This window comes from Schistosoma haematobium, chromosome 6 (genome assembly GCF_000699445.3).
Source record: "Schistosoma haematobium chromosome 6, whole genome shotgun sequence".
Classification (NCBI taxonomy): domain Eukaryota; kingdom Metazoa; phylum Platyhelminthes; class Trematoda; order Strigeidida; family Schistosomatidae; genus Schistosoma; species Schistosoma haematobium.
The window spans coordinates 7,511,226-7,524,477 of record NC_067201.1 but is presented as its reverse complement, the minus strand read 5'-3'; the positions used below and the strand labels follow the sequence as shown (position 1 = coordinate 7,524,477).

Below are 13,252 nucleotides of genomic sequence, written 5' to 3'. Positions count from 1 at the left end.
TAATAGAATGACGTATCTCGAAAATAAAATTTGATGTATAGTATGAAAGGACCCAATAAACTAGTTTGGACAAAGTATCAGCTATCCCTAAACATGACTTACAAATACAGTTATCATTTTAGCATATACCAATAACAGTGAGTTAGGTAGCTCAATGAAATAGTGTTTTGTATGCTACTTTTGTCGACAGATAAGAGTAGTATGTAACACCAATCAGAAACGTAAAACCTGAAAACAGAAGGTTAAGATCAAGTTAAAGAGAATAGAGAAGAAAATAGAAAGGAATCGTGATCTAAAGAATACTACAGAATGTGCAGGAAAAATGATGTAATTTTTGCAAATGAAGTATTCAATGTATGGTTCTCATATTTTTCGAAAGCATTCTGTGGTTTTGTATTTAAATACAGTTGGTTGTTCCCACTTATTTTTTCGTTCTTTACAACAACAAAACGTGATTTTCATTGGAAATATTTACATATTTCATAGTCGCTCAATATTTTGCGCCATTTGAGGACTCGCTGGTCTAGAAGTTAAGCGTTCATGCGTGAGATCAATAGATCTGGTTTTGACTCCTGCTTCGGAGATCCTAGTCGAGCATTGCTAAGGAGTCCTGTGTTGGTACGAGAGGGTCACCCAGTGATCCAATGTCTAAAGTGGATGTCTAATATGTGACGGTTTCTGATCTTAACGATATATTGTTGAGTTACTGAATTATACTGGAAATTATTGCTCAGGACAGAGTTGGATGGGGAATGTTGATGAGCGGCCTATGCTCCTCCATGAGAAGTAACTTGAAAATTCAATAGCTTGGTTAGATATTCGGTAATTGGATTGTATGAATGGCTAGTTGTAAATAAATTGGTTTGGAGCATTAACTTTTCAGTTGCTGGTTTCTAGCAGCATTCTCTCTGGTTTGTTTTTTTCATTCACTTTATACTACTTTTAATTAGTTAGTAGAAAAATGTTTTTCCATTATTTTGGCCATTTGGACATCATGATATTCTCTACTCAGTATTCCTTTCTCCATGTTCATTCAATTCTCCTTTACAAATTTTCCAGAATCTGTTTACAATCAATGCTGCCCTTTCTTATACTTCCTCAATTTAGGTGTGCTTTGTACACTAGACGATAATTTTTATCAGTATAGTGTTGTGGAGGTTGTTGAGTTTTATTTGAGATAATGAACTGATCAACGTTAGACCACCACCGAAAAACTGGAAGCACTGGATGTCCGTTTCGTCCAAGTATGAAAGTCCTCAGCAGTGTGTAACCACGATTCTGCATGTGTGGTTTGAACCCAAGACTTTGGTCTCTCGCGCAAACGCTTAACTGTGACCTTGACTAGTGAAGTTCAAATGTGTCGGGTGTTAGGCAGTTACCCACCAAAGACAACGGAAGATGGTCACAAAATATCGGTGATAGTTGGAGTTAGACTAACACTATTGGATGCCAGCTCATTAGTCTAGAGATTAAGCGTTCGGGTGCGAGATTGAAGCTCCTGGGTTCGTGTCCTGCGTGCGAGATCTTGAGTAATCTTTGAGTAATTGATGTACATGATTACTACTAAATGCTTTGGGAAATAATACTGATTGAGATTTTTGTGCAACCAGCTAAACATGAATGAATCATTCTTCATTGTCTACATAAGTCATAACATGATAAAAACTTTTACAAACAAAAAGAAAAAAAGAGGCAAATCCCAAAATATCTTCAAAACTATAGTGTACTCTTTTAAGTACATTCCATTTTGTATTTCATTATTATATTGAATGCAAAGCGACCTGAAATTTTACGGTTCAGTTACCAGCGGACACAATTCCAAACATTATTGAGTGACCTTATATTAAGATTGAATTATTGACTAGTATTTCTTAAATTTCACTGAATATTCTATGAGGAAACCAAAGAACATAATAATAATTATTGTATACATACTGATAAATCAAATATTATCAGTTTAGGTGTTGTAGAGATTATTAAATTTTTGATTGGAATCATGAGTCAGTTGAAGCTAGACCACCATAGGGAACCTGGAAGCACTTGACAGGACGCCTCAGCAGTGCGGATTCACGATCCCTCACCCCACGAGATTCGAGCCCAGAACCTACCGGTCTCGCGCCAGGCGCTTAACTAACTAGACCACTGAGCCGACATCTAATGGTGTTGATGTCTAACCTCAAACAATTCATGAAATTGCGCGACCATCTTCCATTGTACTGAGGTAGACACCTGTTTCTACCCGACACGGATTAGCTCCACTGGTTACGGCTTCTCACCAGAACTCCGAGAATTTTCTCACGAAGGTATTCACTAGTGAGCACATGGTAGTTATCAGTTTAGAGGTTGTGGAGATTGTTAAGTTTTTGATTGAAATCATGGGTCAATTGAAGTTGCTGAGGAGTCCCATACTAGGACGAAACGGCTGTCCAGTTCTTCCAGGTTTTCCATGATGGTCTAGCTTCAATTGGCGTATGATTTCAATAAAAAAACCAAATATTCTTTTAATGACCTTTCTTTGAACATGACTTAGAACGGGATTTCTTGCCTAATATAAAAATGGGATATCAGTGAAAAAAGACTTGTGTAATGAATAAGAACATAGACAGGGACAATCAAATGTATTTGAACACAAAATTACAGAATTTTTTAGCAAAATCTAAGAATCATACAGTAAATACTTCGATACTTCAATTATCTCAGGCTTCGTTGTTCTTTCATTTCTACACTAATCGTTCTGTGATCTTGTTCTCTTTCGCTCAATCTTCTAGAAACCTTCTGTTACCAAGGCATTTCACTTTCAATTGATGATATATATACTACTTATATCTGTTGATATCAGTAGTATACACCATATTTGTTTTATGCATAAAAATTAAAAACAATTTTATTTTATTTTGTATTATGTACACAAATAGAAAACAAGTGTTACAAATTGTAAATGAACATGTTTTTAAATGTGATCATTTTATGAAAGCTGTCAATTATTCTTTAAAAAAAACAGACAAACAAGCAAAGTATTGAATAGATCATCATACAATTTCAATGGTTAAGATCGTGAGTCAGTTGAAGCTAGACTACTATGGAAGACCTGGGAGCACTGGGCGGCCGCTTCGCCCTATTGCAAGACTTCTCAGCAGTGCGCATCCACGACTACGCCCCCTGCGGGACTCGAACCCAGGAGCTGCTGCATGAGCACTTAACCACTAGACCACTGAGGCGGCTGGCACGTGACGGTGTTAATGTCTAACTTCAACTAATCCACGAAATTGAACGACGCATTCACCATTGTCTTCAGTGAGTTACTATCTCACAACAGACCCGGTTGAACTCCACTGGTCACTTCTTCTCACTAGGACTCCAGGATATACCTCGTGAAGCCACTCACTAGTGAGCATATGTTGATTAATATCAGATGGTTTTTGCGGAGATTGTAGTAATTTCAATGGTTAAAATCATGAGTCAGTTGAAGCTGTTGAAAGAGTTCCACAATAGGACGAAACGGCTGTCCAGTGCTTCCAGGTTTTCCATGGTGGCCTAGCTTTAGCTGACTCATGATCTTAACCACTGAAATCACTACAATCTCCACAAAACCCATCTGACGTTATACAACTGTCTTTCATCAAATTCATTGAAATATGAATAGTAGAATATTTCTAGTCTTCAATTTATTCAATGAGAATTTAATCTTGAATTAATAGATTTAAAACTGGATCAGTGTATTCATTTTGAACGAGACTATAGACGATTATAGACGAACCAATCAAGTATAAGTTAATAATAGGTCTTGGATTTTGGCGCAAAATTCACTTATTTATTTGGATAAATAGAGTTTTGACATTATTAACTGGTGTTAGTTCGTGATGAAAACCTTAATCATCAACTGTAAAACATAATTCTAATTCGTCACACTGGTTCATAAACCTCATTTGGTTCTGATTACTATGTGGACACTCTCAAGGTCAGTCTGAAGTTGCTCAAAGGTTGTTCAAAAATTCTACTTTCAATGTAAATATTCACCATTTTGTATTAATTTAAATTAGTTTTTGAGTTGGCCAATCTTTTTGGGAAATGTCATGATATTTTATTTGGTATTTTGGTGAGACTCTAATTTATGAACGGCCTTTGAACAAACCTCAAGTGACTTTGAGAAATTTGAGCCAATCAGAAAACAGTCGGTGTAGAGTACGAAACCAAAATGTTGGAGTGGATACATTTCTTTAAAATGGTTTAAAAACTTTTTAAGGTTAAAAAGAGGCTCTGCACGTATGAAATCGTAATGCATACGATACAGTAACTCATCCATGTGACTCCATAATAGTCGGCCTCTGAAGCCATGATAAGTCGGCAAAAATTCTTTAAGCCTCGATCACAATTCTTTTATATTATTTGTGTATACTCCAGTGGTGGGGTCTACAAAATGCCGATTGTGGACGATGACACAATACACGTTACCAAGTCTATGGAAGCATCCGTATGCTCTCCAGTCATCCGTGTATATTGTGGATCCCGGCTGCAGATACTGTCGTATAATTGGCATTATAGTTGTAGCTTGTCGGTTGCTAACATACTGGAAGTATCCTTTATGAGATAGTCCTTAGTATATGCCAAGAACCTGTTAAGTATATTTATGGAAATGCTACTTACCCAGTGTTCTGTAATACTTCGTCCTTTATTCAAATTGAGTTTTCTAACGACCGTTTCGTCTATTCCTACGATTTTCTCAACTCCTTCAATCTACTCATGCAAGCTTGTCAATTTTTATTTCACATATATCTCGATAATACCGTTACCATTGAAATGATGAAGCTTCGATAACGTCTGCAAAGGTTGCAAACAATGTTACTAGTGCTTTCATTATCCAGTTTTCAAGAATTATCATAATCGGTCTTAGTATCAATCGTAATCGGGCGAAAACAGTTCCCGTCTTAGCAGAATTTCTCCTCCAACATATATTACATTGAAATACAACATCATCACAATAGTCTGCACAAGGTTCATGAGTTATTTGACTGAGATCACAAATAAAGGATCTTCTTAGTAATACCATTTGTTGTAGTCGCTCAATTATAACGTTCTTAAAATAAACTGTAAATCAGTCGTACGTGAGCATTCGGTACTGAAATAGACGCCGTGTCCTTGCGATCGCCCAAACGCTTCTGATTGGCTCGTCCATAAATTATAGTCTTGCCGGTATTTTAACTTGTGAGACGAATCTATAACCAGATAGGTTTTTTGTGGAGATTCTAGTAATGTAATAGTTGAATTCATGAGTCAGTGGGAAATCTGGAAGGACTGGACGGATGTTTCGTGGTTTCGTTGAAGCTAGACATTAACACCATTGGATACCCGCTCAGTGGTCTGGAGGCTAAGCGCTCGCGCGCGAGATTGATATGTCCTGGGTTCGAATCTTGAGAGGCGGGATCGTGAATGCGAAATGCTGTGGAGTCCTATACTAGGATGAAATGGTCGTCCAGTGATTCCAGGTTTTTCATGGTAATCTAGCTTCAATTGACTCGTCAATTCGACTAATAAATCTATAATCTTTTAAATTATGAACTGATCATTAGAATGTACTTCAATGACCCGACTTCATTATTCTTTCGTTTCTACACCAAATATTCTCTGTTCTCGTTCTCTTTTCTTCAATCTTCTTAACCATCTGCCACCAGGCATTTCACTTTCGATTGATGATACATACTACTTATATCTGTTGATATCAGCCGTTCACATCACAAAGAGTGCCTAAATTATTTCCTATTTTCAAGTTTATGTTCATTAATAAATAATATTTTTCCAGTTATTGAAGTCGATAAAGTGTATTACTGAATTTAAAACCTTATGTATAGATCACAGTCCTCAAAATATTGATCTTATCTACTATGAATTTTTTTGTTTGTTTGAATTACACCTTTTATTATTTATCTTCTTTTTTCAGATACAGTTTTTAAAAACTAAAAATAAATTTCACATAATAGATGGATTGTAGTTAGCAGTAATGGTTAGGACTCGCTTCCCTGTATTGATGTTCACATTGGAAATCGAACCTATTAACTTTTACTTCAAACACCAGCTCACTATCTAATGGAATATTCAGTTCACAATTGATTAATCACTGGGTGGTGATCAATGTCCTGCGTGTCAAGTCCTTATTTAGTGCAGATCGAATGCTATCGACCAGTTCAGTTCAAATACCGACCAACGTGTTCATAAAGTATGTGTTATAACTTGTGTCTTATGCCCTTATCAATGTATAATGTGACGATACTGCCAATTAGAGAACAGTGAATTATCGATCGGACCAATGAAGTGTAAAACAAGTACGAGCAATCTAGAGTCTTTATCGGTTCTGCTTTCTCCCTAGCCCTGCCTATTAAGTTCAGAACACCAATTTCAGCCTCTGCGATATGAATCTTTTTTTTCAAACATACTGGGTTATCTACTAACCAGACAGACCTCTTCGTACCATAAAATAGGAAACAACATTTGTACAAGATTTAGCCAAATGTGGCTGTGGATGTGAGAGGTATTAATTGATAAACTGAGCATAACTTAATAGTGGTAAATCGTACAATAACAGTTCATAGGTTAAAATAAAGCTCACGCAAATATGAATAGTTTAATTACTTAACAATTACACGATAGAAACATATCTATCGTACTGGTTTATAAATGGATCCCAACAGTTACCACTCATCATTCTCATCGGGATATGACAGTATGATATTTATGTCCCATTGTTGCTAACGAATGTCAAACAGGATAAAATGAGCGTACTTGATTCCTCCACTAGTCACGATCCATTTAATTCCAGAAAAGTTGTTATCAAGAAGCTAGATTTAAGGGACCTAGTTAAGATGGATATATGGTGACAATGACTAATTTAATTTCATTACCCAATATCGAAAATAAGATTATTCAAAACTTTATATATAAAATTAATATTTATTCATAATTTATGACTTGTTGTTGGTACGTCTTCTGAGAAGCACGACGAAGCTTCCAAGGGCCCTAAAGAGTTCGAAATGTTTCCACCCAATCAGAACCTGATAGAGCTTTCTAGAATATCAATATGGCATGCTACGATTGGATTACCTAAACTATAATGATGTTATAACCAAAGTTAGTAACTAAAAATACACATGTTTTTCTGTACATTTTTGATTCGTACCTAGTAATCACTTCTCTTGTCGTGTGATTTTCAACTGCACAGTTCTATAAATTCGAGTACCATTAGCTCTATTGATAAGTCTTGCGGATTGAACGCTATATTCGTCTCCTAAGCTATTCTGCAACCACCAAGCTAGAACTAGACAGCGACCTGAACACGAGAGAGAAGACTCAAAGTACGCGAGAAGCAGTTTACTCCAACGTTCATTTTAATACAGAAAATACATGGTTTTTATAATATTTTAAATGTCCTTGAGTTGCTAGAAGATTCTGGAATGCTACTAAACATAGTAGCAGTGTAGCAGCCAGCCAATCAGAGCCTCTACATGTGACGTTTCGCTTCCTTGATATTTTAGGCAAAAACTTCAAGTGAACACTGATTGAATGAAACGCATCTTAGTGTTTCCTGATGCTTTTGCAAGCAATTTTCTGGAACACCTCAACATCTATATCACATTCTACGTTAATCAAATAGAGGATATGACACGTATTTATACCAAGTTCTAAGATTGAACTTTCTTATCAATTTAGATATTACAAATAAAACATTTTTATTATTCATATTACAGATACTTTAACATAATTTCTCGTATTCACAGTGTGCACATATGCGAATAACAGACTGGTCAATTGAAGTGTTAAACCTCAATGGGAAGATATAAGCCAAACAATAAGAAGTGAACTTAAATCTACCTCATTGCACAAGCAAATGGCTATCAGGAATCAGTATCTGAGTGGATAACGCGATGGCGTTTGCAGCGAACGGTACTGGGTTCGAGTCCCAGAGTGAACATCAACTCTGAGATGCAGGTACATCCAGCTGACGAGTCCCGAATTGGACGAAACACGAGTCCTGGGTTCCACTGCTAGCCACTATCTATCAGTGCTTACAAAAGAATAATTTCTCCTATATGAAATAATAAAGGAAACTATTAAACCTTCTGAAGTCAAGACAAGTTTGTTGGACGAAACATTGGAATGATTTTAAGTTTTAATCACTGTGATTAATTCAAATATAGTAACTTCTCTATAATTTACTTCTCTATGTTCTACTCTACTTTACTTCTCTATATTCTACTTTGCTCTACCCTACTTCTCTATATTCTAATCTACTTTTCTATATTCTACTCTACTTCTCTATATCCGTATTAAAACTTCTTTCTTTATTACATATTTTAAAACATTTTATTTTGATAACTGTTAATTATGAAAAGGAACTGTTAGGTAACAAAATCATAAAACTTTTTTTTCATAGATAACAATAACAATTTTCTCCATTCAGATTAAACTGTTTCCATTTCCATTGACCAGTTGGACATTTTGCATAGCTGACTACATCATATGGACTTCTATCAAACTTTGCTCTAAAAAAAGAAAAAAACTGTCTAGTAAATTCTAAAATATTTTCATTATTAATGGTTGCTGTTTATTATGAGAAAGAGATTTTGTGGAGATTGTAGTAGTTTAATAGTTGAGTTCATGAGTTGATTAAAGCTAGACCTACCGTGAAAGTGCCGGACGACAGTTTTGTCCTATTATAGAACTCCTCACCATTTATCCACGATCGCGCACACGGGACTCAAACTCAGAACCATCGGTCTGCCAGGTCGGCATTTAGTGGTGTTCATGTCTAACTTCAACCAATCCACGAATTTATACCAACGCCTAGCATTGTCTTCAGTGAGTTACTGCCTCATATCCGACACGGTTGAACTCCATTGGTCTCAATTTGGTGGATTGGCTTAATTTAGACATTAACACCATCGGACGCTAGCTTGGTGGTCTGGAGGTTAGGCGCTCACGCGCGAGGCCGATGGTCCTAGGTTCGAGTCCCTCGTTCACAGTCGTGGATGTGCACTACTGAGGAGTCCCATACTATGCGGAATGGCCGGTCAAGTTTTCAAAGGTGGTCTGGCTTTAATCGACTCATTAAATCAACTATTAGCTTCCTGATTAAATATGGAAATTCTGAATCGAAATGTACAAAGATAATTCGTAGAATAAGTTATTGCAATAATACATATAAGTTATATTATTGATTAACTAGGATGTACATCCAATCAATTGAGAGCAAGTTAGTGTTATTATTTGTAAAGGAATATCAATTTGACATTTATTTCTGAGTTCACCAATTAAAATTTCACTGTTGATTAACAAGCTTAACAACAAAACGAAAGAAACATATCGTTACGCATTTATCATAAAGGTCTTATTAAAAAGTTGACAGATGAAGATTGTATTAGACATCACTACATGGGTTACTACTCAGTGATCGAAAAAAACCAATACCTATTACCAATTTATTAGGTAGAATTGATTTACTGTATGAGTTTTGTGAAGATTTTCCTAATTTCATAGTCAATATCACGGACTGATCTTGGTTAGTCGTAGTGGGAGGCTACGACAGGTAGAGATCAACCTTCTCTAGTAGGAAACAGTTACAAACCAAATAAATTGGGAAGTAGTTGCGGTATATTTCAAACTATTGGAATCTGACTATTTAAACTATTAGATGTGAGCTCAGTGGCTTACAGGTTAAGTGTTGACGAGCAAGAACGAATATCTTGGGTTCAATCCCTGGGGTATGGTCGTGAAGGCTTATTGTCAAGCAGTCTCCTATTAGAATGAAACAGATGCTTCGTGCTTTCAGGTTTCTAACGATTGTTTAACTAAAATAAATTGCGATGCAACTATAATACTCTGAACCAGTTTATTTAGTTTTTCGGATATAGAGTAACATAATAGTTATACATTTATCTCAGTTTGAAATATCCTATTTATCCGATGATTTTGTTGTACATTTCAGCCGAGTTACCGTTTTTAAGAACCTTGACGTTTGTTTTCTGTCATCCTTAGACAGTCCAGTCTCTAATAAATTGGTTACTACAAATGAAGTCTAAATAAACTCATGGTAATTGTTAGTTTGTTATGTTGTTGATAATGACCTAAATCTAATGAATATTTAATAATATATAATTATGTTTATGGTTAAAACAACTGAATAACATGGCAATCTGTAATTACCCAGGAGCGTAGTTACATACTACAAATACACCATATGGGAACCGTCGAGTTTTTGGACAATAAGTAACACCACATCCAATGTGTGTTGTTCCATGCCATACAATCTAAATTAACAATAAATAGATTGTAAACAATATTATAAAGTATAGATTTGAAAGTTTATTTTGTAAACAAAAGGTGAAATTCTGAAAGACATTTCAATGGAGAAATGATTTCAGTTCAAGTGAACTAATTTACAACAATTAGTACGGAAATCCCAGTCCTACTAGGAGTTCGTTATTGTTTGAACAGGTTAGTAATAAAACCTCATTAAATAAAATTGAATAATGTAGATTATAAATCTAATATCATCCACCAGTTCCTACAAGATTCTGGATACATATTCCTGACACATGTCAACTAAAGTTAAACTTGATTGTAAGAATTCAAAACAACTGACATCAACAAACAGATTACATCAAAACATAGTGTTCCTATCACTTGGATGTATTTCCATTCTAATCATGTTTTTGTTTCCATGTTTCTTTTTAACAGTAAAAATGTAAACATAAATGATTCTATAAACTGTCTCAATTGTATGTTATTATGTATATTAATGTTCATTTTCAAATAGATCGGAGTAATAAAACTTCTGAAGATCTTCAAAGTATAGAACAATAACTAATCAATATTTCCAATTCTTTAGTGAATGTCTTTAGTAAATGTCAACTCATAAAGAAATCTCTTTTCAAATAACGAACTATTAAGATAAATGCCTTCAGATGTCCTGGTATGGCCGAAAGTAGGGAGAATCAGCTCTCCCTATCGAAATACTCTCACACGGCCACGTGCATACAACCGCTGACATGGAAGTTCTACTCACTGCCTTCTCGCGGTATTACTGTTGTTTACAAAATTAAGAGGATGAAAAACGAATGTTCGGAGCTTTAACCGGGTTGATAGATATGGAGAGTCCACCTAGGGGATTTGGAAACCCTCATTCCAAACTAATGATGTACATGGGCTCCATTATCCTGAAAGAACAAATGACGTGTGAACCTATTGTTGGTCACCAGCTACCATGGGACATGATCTCCTAATGTTGCTCCACTGTCTTGTGGATTAGACCTTTAGGTCGAAGCTTTTGGGTGTAGCCCCCTAAGAAAGTCACCTGCTTCGGTTTGGGCACCCGGACAATATCTAAGCCCTTAGACAAATCGAATGATTTGTGTGTTGCATATCTATTTGGTGCCTCCTTTATACCAATGTCTATGTGTTTAAATAAATAAATAAATAAATAAAGACAGATAGATAGTAAACAATCAGTTACCAAGCAACAATTCATGAAAGATACATTTTATTTAACAGTTCAAATAATAATTCCTTTTTTTCATATTACTAACCTGTACATAATTTCCACATGAAGTTGTACATGTATTATTATCAAAATTATAATGGTTATGTTCATTAATCCATTCATTCATAGCACTTTAAATGATCAATGAATAACCCCCCCCCCCCAAAAAAAGATTATCATAAATTTCTAACATACATTTCAACACTAGCATAAGCTGCTATATTTTGTCCAACATCTTTAAATTTCTTAGTTGTTACATTGGAGAAACGAAAATTACACGTTTTCGATAATGCAGCCGCTTTTGAAGCCAATTCATTATCCCATATCTATAAATAATATAAGTAGTATAAAAATACATTATGAAAATTTTTTTAGAAATGAATTTCGAAAAAATAACTTATCATTTAGATTATGTTTTGAATAGTTGAGATCATGAAATTAGACAACTATGGAAGTACTGGACAGCCATTTTGTCCTAGTATGGGGTAATCCTATCCCATGGGATTCGAATCCAGGTGTTATCAATCTCGCGCACAAACAATTGACTTCCAGACCACTAATTCAGCATCTAATGGTGTTAATGTCTAACTTCAAATAATCCAAACTATGGATATTTTGCATCAATACAGAACTGAAACTCATCCTATCATATATATATATATATTATATAAAGTAAGCATAATTTTCCCAGTAAATAAAAGTTATCGGTTTAGGGGTTGTGAAGATTTTTAAGTTTTTAATTAAAATCATGCGTCAATTGAAGCTAGACCACTATGGAAAACCTGAAAGCACTGAACGGCCGTTTCGTCCTAGTATAACCAGTGGAGCTAATCCGTCTCGGGTAGAAACAGGTGTCGACCTCAGTACAATGGAAGATGGTTGTGTAATTTCGTGGATTGGTTGAGGTTAGACATTAACACCCTTGGATGCCGACCCAGTGGTCTGGAGGTTAAGCACTCGCGCACGAGAACGATAGGTCCAGGGTCCGAATCTCGCGTGGTGCGGGATCGTAGATCCGCACTGCTGAGGAGTCCCATACTAGGACGTAACGGCCGTCCAGTGCATCCGGGTTTTCCATGATGGTCTAGCTTCAATTGACTCATGGTTTCAATCAAAAATAAAAAATCAATGATTACTCTAGATTGTACATATTTATGAAAAAGAAATAAATTATAATATTAATAATACCTACAAGATTAGGTAGTCTCTTAGCTTGTGGTTGACCTGTAATATTACAATCACGAGCATCTTGACGAATTTGATTATGTGCCTTCAATAAATAATCTAAATCTTTTGTTAATTCAATTGCCAATATAAATTTATATAAGAAGAAAATAGTATAGAATGAAAATATTAAATGTTGTTGCATAATACTCCAATAATGAATATACTTTATCAATTAACGTCTATATATATCTACAGAGATTGTTTGTCACATGATTAATGAAGTAAATGATTAACCAATTATACAACGTTTCGGTTATTGAAATCATATAACAGATGCCAATTTCATTAAGATAGTATGTTATGGTTCTAATCTGCTTATCAGTTATAAACAGCTTCAATTGACAACGGAAATATTATTATGAAAAGGTTAATATATGTCATAATCAATTATAGGTACGATTAGTTAGTTAGTTGGTTAGTTAGTTAGTTAGTTAGTTAGTTATGCCTGTTGCTCCTCACGCAAGAGCGTTTTTTTATAACGAGTTGGTTTTCTACGGG

General features: G+C 35.2%; 1 protein-coding gene across 1 annotated transcript; it reads right to left on the bottom strand.

Moving 5' to 3' along the window:
• Window positions 1-7,991: 7,991 nt before the first annotated feature.
• On the bottom strand, window positions 7,992-12,896 carry GLIPR1L1_5 (GLIPR1-like protein 1; the record flags this gene model as incomplete). Its single annotated transcript, XM_012937056.3, has 5 exons — window positions 7,992-8,531; window positions 10,192-10,295; window positions 11,574-11,658; window positions 11,723-11,853; window positions 12,720-12,896. 5 exons carry the CDS (start codon window positions 12,894-12,896, stop codon window positions 8,417-8,419), a joined length of 612 nt encoding a protein of 203 aa, XP_012792510.1. The 3' UTR covers window positions 7,992-8,416.
• Window positions 12,897-13,252: the final 356 nt, after the last annotated feature.